At 41.1% G+C, this 13,024-nt stretch overlaps 1 protein-coding gene across 4 annotated transcripts in view; it reads left to right on the top strand.

Moving 5' to 3' along the window:
* GSAP (gamma-secretase activating protein) overlaps nt 1-13,024 on the top strand; it is a 78,786-nt gene that overhangs the window by 9,770 nt on the left and 55,992 nt on the right. For 3 of the 4 annotated variants that reach the window (XM_048212927.2, XM_026504246.4, XM_057304358.1), the window contains exons 2-6: nt 630-706; nt 1,801-1,857; nt 4,030-4,099; nt 4,404-4,457; nt 10,234-10,322. In XM_048212927.2, coding sequence (XP_048068884.1) covers nt 630-706; nt 1,801-1,857; nt 4,030-4,099; nt 4,404-4,457; nt 10,234-10,322 — 347 coding nt within the window. The remainder of the gene's footprint in view (nt 1-629; nt 707-1,800; nt 1,858-4,029; nt 4,100-4,403; nt 4,458-10,233; nt 10,323-13,024) is intronic. The other variant, XM_057304357.1, reaches the window with a different exon arrangement.

The raw sequence follows: 13,024 nt of genomic DNA, 5'->3' as shown, positions 1-13,024 counted from the left end.
GGAAGAAATAACAGTTCTAAATTTTTATGCCTCTGACAACATAGCTTCAAAATACATAAGGCAAAAACTAATAGATACTTAAAATTCATTGAAGTATAACATACACAAAGAAAAGTATATAAGTTAAGGGTATACAGCTCAGTGAGTTATTGTCAAATGAATCTATCAGTTCATTTACCCAACACATAGCATTACCAGCACCTCAGAAGGCTCCCTTGAGATACCTCCCAATCACTAGTCCTTTCCTCTTCTCTAAGGGTCACTACTATTCTGACCTCTTACACAATAGATTAATTTGCCTATTTTTAAACTCTATATAATAGAATCATTAGTATGTGTTCTTTTTTACTTGACTTTTCACTACTATTTGTTAGATACGTTTTTAAACATTCCCTGTTGGGGTGCCTGAGTGGCTCAGTTGGTTAAGCATCCGACTCTTAATTTTGGCTCGGGTCATGAGATCGAGCCCTGGTTTAGGTTCCATGCTGGGTATGGAGCCTGCATGAGATTCTCTCTCTCTCTCCCTCTCCCCCTCTCCCCTGCTCATGCACGTACTCACTCTCTCTCTCTCTCAAAAAAAAAAAAAATTCCCTGTTAAATATTAACTTGCTGTTATCTTATCATTTTAGGTGTTTTGGAAAATAATTATGAGAGCTTACGTATACTAAATGTTGAAAGAAATGGAAATATTATTTATACCTATAAGGTATGTCTATATTCTCTTTTTTTATTGTGGTAAGATATGTCTAACATAGAATTTACTATTTTAACCATTTATGGTTTTTTTAAACAGAATTTTATGCTATATCTTACTGAGGGGTAATGAATAATATTATTGGCATTTAACCTTTAATGTGACTTTTTTATTTTGTGAGATTAAATAAGGTGATTGAAATTCAGTCTTAATGGAATGTTTTCTTTTTTTTAAATAAAAACTGTTCACAATGTCTGACACTCAGAGTCAGTGCTCAGATTTTTTGAGTAAATGAACAGTTCCATTTTTCAGAGGAAAAAAATGCTAAGTGAAAGATGTTTAAACCTAATTATTATGTAAGGTTTTATCTTTGAGAAAATATTAAATATGATTACTCAACATCGTCTGTTTAGATTTAAGTATGCTCAGACTTTTGAGGCATTATTGTTTAATGTGTGTTTTCCATATTAAGAGTTCTAAGGAATAAAACTGTAATTTTACTGGTAACTTTACTATAGTAGGGAAACACGAAAGTATAATTTCAGTGGCCAGCTTGCTTTGCACGGATGTATTACTGCATTTATTTATTTATTTATTTGCTCAAATGTTATTTTAAGTTGGGGCACCTGGCTGACTCAGTCGGTGGAGCATGATACTCTCGATCTTGGGGTTGTGAGTTTAAGCCCCATGTTGGGTGTAGAGACTACTTATATAATTAAAATGCTACAAGTGTGCTGCATTTAAAGAATTGTATGATTCAAACAGTTTTATTTACAGGAATATCATGGACTTGTTTTAGCCACTTCCAGTCTCTATCATATGTATTGTCTTGAAGAAATAAATGGAAGTACAAAAGGATTCACTCCTTTGCTATACTCTACCACCTACTAGACAGGGTCCCCCAGATTCACTGAGCTGTACACTCTTAATCCATTTTACTCTTTGAGCCCATATTACTAGCTGAAACAGGTTTGGTCCCTTTCTGACATGCCGCCTTTAGAGTCCTTATTGCTAATATTGATCGAATTATTGCAGGTTTAAGACTAATAACATCCTAAACTTCCTAAACAGTGATATGTAATAAATATCTGGTTAATTTTTTTAAGGATGATAAGGGAAATGTCTTCTTTGGATTATATGACTGCCGAACCAGACAAAATGAGGTAAAAATTACCATAAATCATAGATTACTCATTAGTTATTGCTTTTAGAGTTTTTTCTTCTTTCTGCCTCCTATTTCTAGATACAGATTCTCATTTCATTTTCTAAAAATTTAGTTTTTATTTCTTTGCCTTCCTTCTCTCTTTTACCATCTCTTGGTGCCATTATCTTTAAAAATAAATAAGTAAATAAAGTGCAAGGAGTCCTGGACCAAAACATCACCTGAAGTTTCTTAGTCCTTTGAGGTTTAAGCAAAATTGGTTCAAATCAGTTAACCAATATTCTGTAGGAATGTAAGAAGTCCGATGCCTTCCTGAGATCTGTGTGCTCCCAGAAGGTTAGGATCTCATAATGACCTCTGGCTCTTCTGAGTTCCACTTCTCCTTAACCTTCACTTCTCTTCCTTCTCAAAGATCCAGGTGTAGAACCCAGCTTCCTTTTCTTAATTTTTCCCCACACCACCCACATAGAACATGGTTGATGTGACAAGTCTTATCTAATTCGTGGTACAACTGTGAGGGAGTCATTTTATGCCTATGGAAAAACAACTTACAAATATTAAGGGACTAAGAAGTCTTTAAATGTACACTGGCACAGAAGGTTCTCCAAAACATACTGTTACGTGAAAAAAAGCAAGTTGCCAGAATAACACATTTCATTTATGTTTAAAAAAACTTGCAAGAAAACATAAATATATGTTAAAAACTCATTTAAAGAGATCTGGAAGGCCACAGAGTCAATTACAAACATGTTTCCTTTTGGAAGGGAGTTCATATGGGGTGAACGTAGCAGAGAATTTGACTTTTATTTGGTGGTGTTGGCGTGTTTTAAACACTGAGACTATGTCCATGTGTTATCTTATAATTAAAAGGGTAAACACTAAAAGTTAAGTGTATACATCCATGATTCTTCTTACTTGTAAATTAGAATCCCTCAGAGCTAGAGTCAAAGGAAACCAAAATGTTTCACGTGAATTCAGAGCCTCCTTATTCACTCAGAGTTCACTTTTTCTAATCAAGCATTTCGTGACTTTTCAACATTCTTCATCAACTTCTGACCATAGGATTCTAGTGCGTTCTTAGTGCTTTTTTAAATCTGCAGGTACAAATTATCTTCCTAATACTCCTGCTACATGTTGTTTCTCTTAGCCTGTTCTCTACTGAGATCTAAGACTCTTAATCTTTTCTTACCCTCTGAGGGTATTGTAAGAGAGTTTGCCTAATATAACTGCAATTGTCTTCATTTCCTCAATTTGCATATCATATCCTCCTTCTGCATGACCATTTTCATTTTCTTTAATATTTAATAAGGAAATGGAATCTTGCAACATTTCAAACAGTAAGAAAATTTTTAAAAGAGTAAGTAAAAACAGAAGATTACTTTGCCAAGGCTCTGAATATGAGAGTCTTACAGGAGATGCACTTGTGATAGTCTGTTAGAAATAGTTAATGATATCATAGTGAGGTAACTTGATTAAAACTTTACTTGTCTCAATAATTATAATAGCTGACATCTGAGTGCTTATTATGGGTGGCAGACATTGTAATAAGTGCTTTGTATGGATCATCTCAGTTGATCCTTCTAAGGATTTCACGAAATAGGTATTATGATTTCTATCTTACTGATGGGAGAATAGAAAGATTGAATAACTTGTCCAGGGGCGCCTGGGTGGCTCAGTCGGTTAAGCATCTGCCTTTGGCTCAGGTCATGATTCCGGGGTCCTGGGATCGAGCCCCTGCTCAGCAGGGAGTCTGTTTCTCCCGCTCCCTCTGCCCCTCTGCCTGCTTGTGCTCTCTCTCTCAAATAAATAAATAAATAAAATCTTAAAAAAGAAGAAGAAGAAGAAGAAGAACTTGTCCAGAGTCACACAGACAGCAAGTGGCACAAGCAGAATTTGATCCTATGTCTAGCCTGACACCAAGGTCTAGGCTCTAAACCACTAGGCCACGTTGCCTCATGGTTAAGCTTCAGTGCCAACTGTGGCCTAATATTGCAAACTTTTTTCTTAGAAAATAATCTGAAACTTCTCAATATGGATAAACTGGCTAATTGATGGTTATTTAATAAAATGTGTTGCCATGACGATACCTATTTCAGAGCCAACTGGGAATTTGAATTCTAAAATTGTTGTTTAATGCAAAACTCCAAATTAAAAAATAATTTTGTTTTAATAGCATCTCTATACATTTGAGAAAGACTTGCACGTTGTCAGTTGCTCTGTCAACAGTGAGAGAACTTTGCTTGGTAAGTTGAATTCTTTTATTGCTACATGTCAAGAACTAAACTACATTTGTTGAGTTTGGACTTTTGCAATATTTGACTATTCTACAACAATGATTTTCTGGGAAAAGATGCTCTTGGGAGATTAGTTTTGAAATAAAAAATCTGTGGAGTCTACTTACAAAAACAGAATGCTTTCTGTGTTACCTTAATCATCCACTGACAGATCCTTTGAGCCCTCACTTATTTCAGGTATAAAATGGTAAACTTCAACCAGCCACTGCAGGGATCATTTGCTAATGGATTATTTTTTTTCTTTTTCCATTAGCTGCAAGTTTAGTTCATTTTACTAAAGAAGGAAGAAAGAATGAGCTTCAACCAGGTATGACATTATTTTTTTTGTTTAGTGCCTATTGAAAGAGGAAGATTTATTCGCTACTAAGTCAAATTTCAAGCATCTTTACATAATAGCTTTCTCTCAGAATGAAAAGGCAAAGGTCGTGTCAAGCATGAAAATGTTTTTTAAATTATCTTTTTTTCAAGTAAACAAGAAAGTACAGAATATCATGTAACAGTGAATAGTAGAAGTAATAAAAAGGCAATTAGCACCTGTAGACAAATAAACACTGGGAACATTCTAGATCCCTATGACCAGAAGCTGGTGTAAAAAAGGCTGGGAAGGGGTTGTTATTCCTTCAAAAATATCATTTTTTCCCTTACATCTGGTGAACTGTTGACTAATACATAGTACATTGTGAATAGTCCAGCAATTCTAAATAAAAATTCTCATTTGCCAAGGCCCACTTTATAGTTTATCATCTATGTGATGCTCCCTCCTTTTTTTAAACATTCCGTATCACCCAGCTGTCCAGAACTCAACAAAGGAGTGCCTGCAGTGGGTCAGGCCCTCTGCACGGTGCTGGCGGTAAGAGGTTATACAAGAGAGGTGTAGCGGTTGCCCTCGGGGTGAGCTATAGAGACAGGTGTCGGGTGGGGGTGTGCCATGGGGCATGGTCCCGTCTTCAGAGGAGGGCAGTAAGTCCAGTGGGACCAGCTTTTCAATTTACCAAGAAAGTATGAACCTTTGTGTAAAATTTTAATTTTTAAATGTGGGCTCAAATACTTTAAAGAGATTCTACTCAGGCTTTTTTGGCCCTTATTCCTTTTAGCCCCAGAAATTCTTTATTTTGCTGGTAAACCCAGTAGAACCTAGATAATTTATATGATGTTTGCCATCTATGCCTGATTGTCATGCAGAACAGTGATGATTATGTACATTATAAAATGTACTTAAATATACTTACTCGGGTAAGTGCCTACCTTCGGCTTGGGTCATGATCTCAGGGTCCTGGGATTGAGTCCCACATCGGGCCCTCTGCTCAGTGGGGAGTCTGTTTCTCCCTCTCCCTCTATCCCCACTTGTGTGCGTTTTCTCTCTCTCTCACATAAATAAAATCTTTAAAAAAAAATAAAATGTATTTCAGACCAACTTTAAGTTTTATTAAATTAAATCCTATTCAGGGGGCACCTGGGTAGCTCAGTTGGTTAAGGGTTTAAGTGTCTGACTCTTGGTTTTGGCTCGGGTTGTGATCTTGGGGTCATGGGATCATAACGTCAGCCTCCAGGCTCAGTGGAGAGTCTGCTTGAGCCACCCACCCTCGCCTTCTGCCCCTCTCTTCCGCTTTATCTCTCTCTCTCTCTCTAAAGTAAATAAATCTTTTAAAAAAATCCTACTCCGGTCTGCTTACTGAGTCTTTAAATTTTGATGCACCTCCAGTGAGATTATCTGATTACAACTTTAAACATATTAGAATGAACATCATTAGTTGTATCATATCGGCTTCCTAATACTTGATATCTTCTCAGTTCACCTTTTAGGCCAGCTGCTGCGGTAAGAACCAGCTCTGCCCAGGCATATTTGACAGACAGCACCTTAACTCAGCTGCTTGGCCTGCTTCTTGCTTTTTGCCCAGAGCCCTTGGGAAAATATTTACTACCTGCATGTGTGTCACCTGGAAGTGTGGCTGGAAAGGATTCCCAATAGGACAAGCCATGACCAATGAGGGGCCAAGGAGCTGCAGGATAAATGCTCCCATTTCCATTCCTGAAGTGGATAATTTTGATGTGTCCTCATGCAGCTCAAGTCCTAAGGTGGTCACGAATTTGATAAGGTCCCGTTTACTGGAGTATTCCTCTTCCTGCGTTCCCGGTCCCTCTTGTCTTAGTTTGGGTTTTCCCCCTAAGTAGAGTCTGAGGCAAGCATTTGAATGCAATTAATTTATTTGAGGGATGATCCTAGAAAGCACTATTTAGGGGAGTGTTTAAACAGAGATCTGAAAGAAGGGAGGGAGCAAGCTCGTGGCTGTGGGCAAGGCACATTTCTGACAGTGACAACAGCCAGCACAAAGGTCCTGGGGCCAGAGTGTACTTGGTGGACTCGCTGATAAGGATAGTGAGGAGGTCAATGAGGCCGAATGAAAGGGGCAGAGCGGTAGGAACTGAAGCCAGATGAAAACAGGGTGAAGTACAAACAGATCATGGAGACCCTGCGAGGCCTTTGTTCAGTTAAGATTTCAGAAATGATGTGACCAGAAAGCACTGTAGACTCTATTATGGTGTTTTATCCTTTGACCAAATATTTTGGAAAGCCTTATTTTATCTGACCACGAATGACCTGATAAGCCAGTCGATTATAAAATGTCGTTTGCCTGGAGGTATTGTTTAACACTCTGTTGCTTATAATGATTTTTCCGTTGCAAGTGTAACAAACTGTAACATCTTTCATCTGAACAAGATAAGGTCCTTTGGTCCACATACTTTGCAACACAGTTTTTATCCATAGTGCTTCTATTCTTGGCTGTGCCCATTGCAGATTAATGTTTTGTTTAGGAAATAGTAAAACAGGTACCTGGCTGGCTCAGTCAGTAGAACATGCAGCTTCTGGGATCTCAGGGTTGTGAGTTCAAGCCCCGTATTGGGCATAGAGCTTACTATAAAGAAAAGAAAAGAAAAGAAAAGAAAAGAAAAGAAAAGGACCTAGCTGCCCCTTCACCCTCCCCTGTGGAGTTGCATTTTCCTCAGGCACAGCGCCTCCCCGCTGGGCAGCTATCGGGGTGGCCACTTGTGTTGGTCCCCTGCCGCCACTGAGGCTCCCGAGGCCCCCTACACCATTATAGTCAAGTGCTGCCCACGCTCCGTGGAGCTGTGGTTTGGGTCAAGAGCTCTAGTAACCAGAGCTGCTTCAGAACCAGCCCTGCTGGACTCTTCCAGCCTTGTCACTATTCACAGCATGTATCTTCACCTGCATCAGACTAGGTTCTTTTGCCCACTCTCTACCCTCCCCATGCCATGCCTGTCCTTAAGCTTTTTTGTTGTTGTTGTTCAATTTATTTAAACTAAAAAAACAAAACAGTTCACTTGTTTCTCCCATTCTCCACCCCCCACCTCTTATAACTGCTAGTTTGTTCTCTGTATCAATGAGCATGGGGTTCTTTTTCCTTTTCCGGGAGTCCACACATAAGAGAGATGATATGGTATTTGTCTTTCTCTGATTTGACTTAGCACAAATCCCTCAAGATCCATCCAGGTTGTCACTTTTGCTCCTGCTGTCTCTGCTTTCTGTGATATCCACATCCTGCCTGGATCTGCCTTACCCTACGGTGATGCCCTCCCAGGCTTCACTGACATCTGGATTCTCGAACTTCTTAAGACAACTTTAAGCACTTCATGAAATCATGGGATTTCATGACTGAAAGTCATTGTAGAAATGATCTGATTCTCTAGTTTTTGTTTTTTTAATAACAAGGCGCTGAAGCCTAGGAATGCTTTGTCCTTTCTGAAAAGTGTCTATTAGGTTAGCAGCAGAGTGTAAATTAGAACCAATGTCTCTAGAATCCTAATCCAAAGTATGTCGTGTTACACCATGAAAACACATGGTACGTTACTGAGAGAAATTCCTGTTGGCACGATTACTCTTATCATTATGCTTATTATATTAGTTAGGTGTCCAGGCTGTGTCCCGAAAGGGAAAAATTAGTGTAGAAAGATGGTTTCTGTCCTTGAAAATCTTCCCATTTTAAAGTCAAGTGAATTTAGCTGATAGCTGTTTATCAAATTCACTACCAAAAAGTCTAAATATGAGGTGATTCTTTACTTCTCTAAGGAGAAGCTTCCCCTGACTGTCCCATCTTTTTGTCAAATTGGGATCTATAAGCTTTTAGGGGAAGACATAATATGGCCAAATGTCAGCTGTACTACTTAATATAGTAACTTAAATTATTAATTACTTATACACTTAATGTAAAATAACATAATAAGGAAAATCGCTTTTTTCCTCATTCTCACATTTCACAAAGTATTTCTATTTTTCTTATCAAGTATCTTTGACACCAATGTCTTTTTTTAAAAAAAGATTTTATTTATTTATTAGGGAGAGAGAGAAAAAGCACGTGTGAGTGGGGAGACAAGCAGAGGAGGAGGGAGAGGATGGGTGAAAGAATCTCAAGCAAACTCCCCACTGAGTATGGAGCCCGATGCGGGGTTGAGTCTCGCCACCCTAAGACCATGACCTGAGCTGAAATCAAGAGTCAGATGCTCAACCCACCGAGCCACCCAGGCACTCTGACACCAATGTCTTTTTTATTCCTAGAGACTTTTTTTTTTTTGAGTTATCAAGCAGTTTCCCAAAGCTCCTTACCTTTACCTCTGCCCCAGTTATTTGAAATATAGCCCTTTTGAATTGGCATATGATCCTGTCACTGGGATTTTTATCCTAAGCTCCAAGTACCATTGACCAAACAGTATTTGATTTTCATTTGTTCTGTCCTTATATATCTGGGATCCCACCTAAGAACTCACTGTCTTGCTTTTTCAGTAGTCTTTAAAAGGCATCTTTACAGAGATACCCAGTACTTGCAACTGTAAGGCCACATGGTAGGAATGGTTTTACATTCGTTGCCTTTATTTGCTGTCAGGTTAGTTTCTTAAATAGTGAAAATTGGCTTTGACTCCATTCCAGGCTGCTGTGCTGTCCTGAAATTGCACGTTATTATGCAAAATAAAGTCATTGAGAAAGCACCTGAGAATATTAGTCTTTGTAAGAACTCAGCTTTAAGGCAACTCCTAGTGTGAGGTTCATCTTGGGGGAGGGAACTCTTGGTCTAAAAGTGGATATCTGTGGTGATCCCATTCTAGCCTGCGTCCGAGGACTTCCTCCTCATTGCTATCTTTTGTGACGTTGGCTGCAGGGTGACACTGAGGAACTCAGTGGGTCTTATCAGTGCAGCTCCACCACCATCCCAGAGGGAAGCCAGGAACCTGTCCTCTTCATAGGTGCTGTCAACTGGGGCTTGTGCATGCCTCAGAAATATCTTTGTATTTTTATCCACAAGTGATATTTGCCCTTGTGCTTGCAGAATTGGGAGTGATAGTGAATTGAGTTGCGTTTGCTTAGACCTAGAAGCCCAGAGGGCCTGTGAGGCTGTGCTAAGAGGCTGAGAAATGGGCAGGGACTTGGTCCTCACTCCATGCATATTGATTTCTCCTTCATGAGGTTTTCTTCATCAGTTGTGGGTTTTAAGAACTGTTAAAATAGGGGCGTCTGGGTGGCAAAGCGATTAAGCGTCTGCCTTCAGCTCAGGGCGTGATCCCAGCGTTCTGGGATCGAGTCCCACATCGGGCTCCTCCGCTATGAGCCTGCTTCTTCCTCTCCCACTCCCCCTGCTTGTGTTCCCTCTCTCGCTGGCTGTCTCTATCTCTGTCAAATAAATAAATAAAATCTTAAAAAAAAAAAAGAACTGTTAAATTTTAAGAAAATTACTTTTCCTGTTGGAATAGTTAATACAGTAGGTAACATATTACATTTCTTTCTTTCTTTTTTTTTTTTTTTTAAGATTTTATTATTCATTTGACAGAGAGCAAGACAGCCAGCGAGAGGGAACACAGGCAAGGGGAGTGGGAGAGGAAGAAGCAGGCGGAGGAGCCTGATGTGGGGCTCAATCCCAGAAAGCCAGGATCATGCCCTGAGCCAAAGGCAGACGCTTAACAACTGAGCCACCCAGGCGCCCCACATATTTACATTTTCAAAGTTCAGACTTAGGTGGAGATGATAACAAAAGACATTCTGATCTTCATTACTAAAAGCCTCCTTTCCTTTGTAGGATCCAAGTGTTTAACGTTGTTGATTGAAATCCACCCTGTTAACAACGTGAAGGTTCTGAAAGCCGTGGATAGCTATATTTGGGTGCAGGTAAGCCTGTGGAGCACTAGCTGTGTTTGGGTGCAGGTAAGCCTGTGGAGCACTAGCTGTGTTTGGGTGCGAGTAAGCCTGTGGAGCACTAGCTGTGTTTGGGTGTGGGTAAGCCTGTGGAGCACCGGCTGTGTTTGGGTGAGAGTAAGCCTGTGGAGCACTAGCTGTGTTTGGGTGCAGGTAAGCCTGTGGAGCACTGGCTGTGTTTGGGTGTGGGTAAGCCTGTGGAGCACCGGCTGTGTTTGGGTGTGGGTAAGCCTGTGGAGCACCGGCTGTGTTTGGGTGAGAGTAAGCCTGTGGAGCACTAGCTGTGTTTGGGTGCAGGTAAGCCTGTGGAGCACTAGCTGTGTTTGGGTGCAGGTAAGCCTGTGGAGCACTAGCTGTGTTTGGGTGTGGGTAAGCCTGTGGAGCACCGGCTGTGTTTGGGTGTGGGTAAGCCTGTGGAGCACCGGCTGTGTTTGGGTGTGGGTAAGCCTGTGGAGCACTAGCTGTGTTTGGGTGCAGGTAAGCCTGTGGAGCACTAGCTGTGTTTGGGTGCAGGTAAGCCTGTGGAGCACCGGCTGTGTTTGGGTGCAGGTAAGCCTGTGGAGCACGAGGTTATCATTCATCTCACTAATCAAAAGGCGTGAAACCTAGAGGCAATGGTGCTTACAAAGTGTTTTCACAGGCATTATCGCATTTAATCCTCAAAGCAATCTGGTAGATGGGTGTGTCTGGAATTATCCGTTCACCCTTTGCAAACATGGAAATCAAAACTCAACCCAGCTCCTCTGTCCCTATTATATCACGGTTTGTCTGATAGTCACGTAATGTTTTTACTTGATAAAGTGCAGACTTTCAACACACATTTAAGGTAAGTTTGAAAAATGGTTTTTTTAATGCACTCCTATAGTTGACAGAGTAAATAGGAATAAATGGCTTAATCCCTGAGTTTATCAACCCCATGAAAGGACACAGAAGCACCGTGTGTGTGGTGCAGGGGGACCAGACACAGCCAATCTTCATTACTTGCACGTTCTGAACTTGTCAATTGTACTACTCAGTAAAATCGATTTGTAACACCAAAGTCAATTCTCACGGTGCTTTTATAGTCATCTGCAGACATGTGCTCAGTCGTGAAAAATTTGTCACCCAGCTGAAGCTGAGCAAGGTGACACTGCCTTCTTGGTTCACCTCTCACACTGTAACCGGATGTCGTTTTCACGATCTGTTTAGTACCATGATTTTCGCATTTGGGGGCTTTTTGCTGGTGATTTCACTATTTAAAATGTTCCCCACGCAGAGGGCCGAATGCTAGGGTGCCTGAGCGCAAGAAGGCCAAGCTGTGGTTTACAGAGAGAACATGTGGGTTAGATAAGCTGCGTTAAGGCATGAGATGACAGTGCTGTTGACCATGAGTTCAATGCTTATGGATCAACAGTGTATATTAAGTAAGATGTCTTTAAATAGGAACACACATGAAATAAACTTATGTACTAATTGGTTGATACAGAGCCTTGTATTTCCCCTGGGAGCTTCTGTGCGTGGTGTTGGTGGCGATCCGTAGACTAAGCCTGCTGCAGATGACCACCCGTGACGATACATGTTCATGCAGGGCTAGAGCATAACTTCCTTGTGCAACCTGAACTCTCTGCTTCTGTCCCTCCCACCCCCAACCTACTCCCGGCCTTGAGCCTATGGGTCTCCCTCTTGCAGCGTGTCAGGAGGGGGGCTTCTCTCCTATCTGCCCCAGGTCCTTCACCAGCGGTCACTGCCTGCTTGCACACAGGGCCTGGTGCCGAGCTCCTAGGCCGCATTCCCCCTCCCCCAGGAAGCTGCCGTGTTTGCACTGTCATCAGTACAGGGGTAACTTTGGGACAGACCATACTTCCCTTTTCTGGCCTGTTCTTTTGGCTTCCTAGCATCTCCATCCAGGGCTGTGTGGGCATTGGAGACATTATTGAAGGACTGGGGCAGCAAAAAAGAATGAGAGCACAGGAAGGGCAAGAGTTTTTGTAAGTCTATGGTTACACAGCATTGCGAATGTATTAACAACTACGGAATTGTATATTTTAAAATAGTTAAAAAGGTGATTTTTCTGTTATGCAAATTTTATCTCAGTTTTTAAAAAAATTAATAGTACATGACGCATGACTGCTTCCATAGGCCAAAGGGCAAGTCCCCATCCAAATGGAGTAAAACCTGTACTTGTCTTGTGGATCCATCTCTGTTCCTAGCCTTGCTCCTTACTCCTCATGCCTGTCCCTCTGGGGAGAGAAAAATCCCACAAACTTCCATCCAGGGCAAACCCCCACCTCCCTTTCCCCCTGCCTCTCCCCTTTACAGAAATGCCATTCACTGTCCACTGAGTTTGATCTTGCCCTGCAATCTGTCTCCCTTTTCTTACCGAAACATTCATGGTGATCTCGGGTAGCACATTTCCCCAAGTCTGTGTGTGCAGCCTCAGCCTCCCTCACAGAGGAAGTTCAGCGAGACAGTAGTGGGAGGGGTTTGGATCCCAGTCTGGTCCCTTTTGAGAACTGCCTACCAGCACGACCTGCATCTTCCAAATAGTTCCAGATATCCACCTATAGTGTGTATCTTCCAACGACGAATATTAATTGTCAGAGTCTAGCTCTGTATTTGCGAAGATAAATATTCCCCTAGTATGATGTAATCTATATAGATTTCTACTGACGCTGCAGAATCAAAACAAAACACAA

Source organism: Ursus arctos, unplaced genomic scaffold (assembly GCF_023065955.2).
Source record: "Ursus arctos isolate Adak ecotype North America unplaced genomic scaffold, UrsArc2.0 scaffold_3, whole genome shotgun sequence".
NCBI lineage: Eukaryota > Metazoa > Chordata > Mammalia > Carnivora > Ursidae > Ursus > Ursus arctos.
The sequence above is the reverse complement of the archived record's forward strand: the minus strand, read 5'-3'. Positions and strand labels throughout refer to the sequence as shown.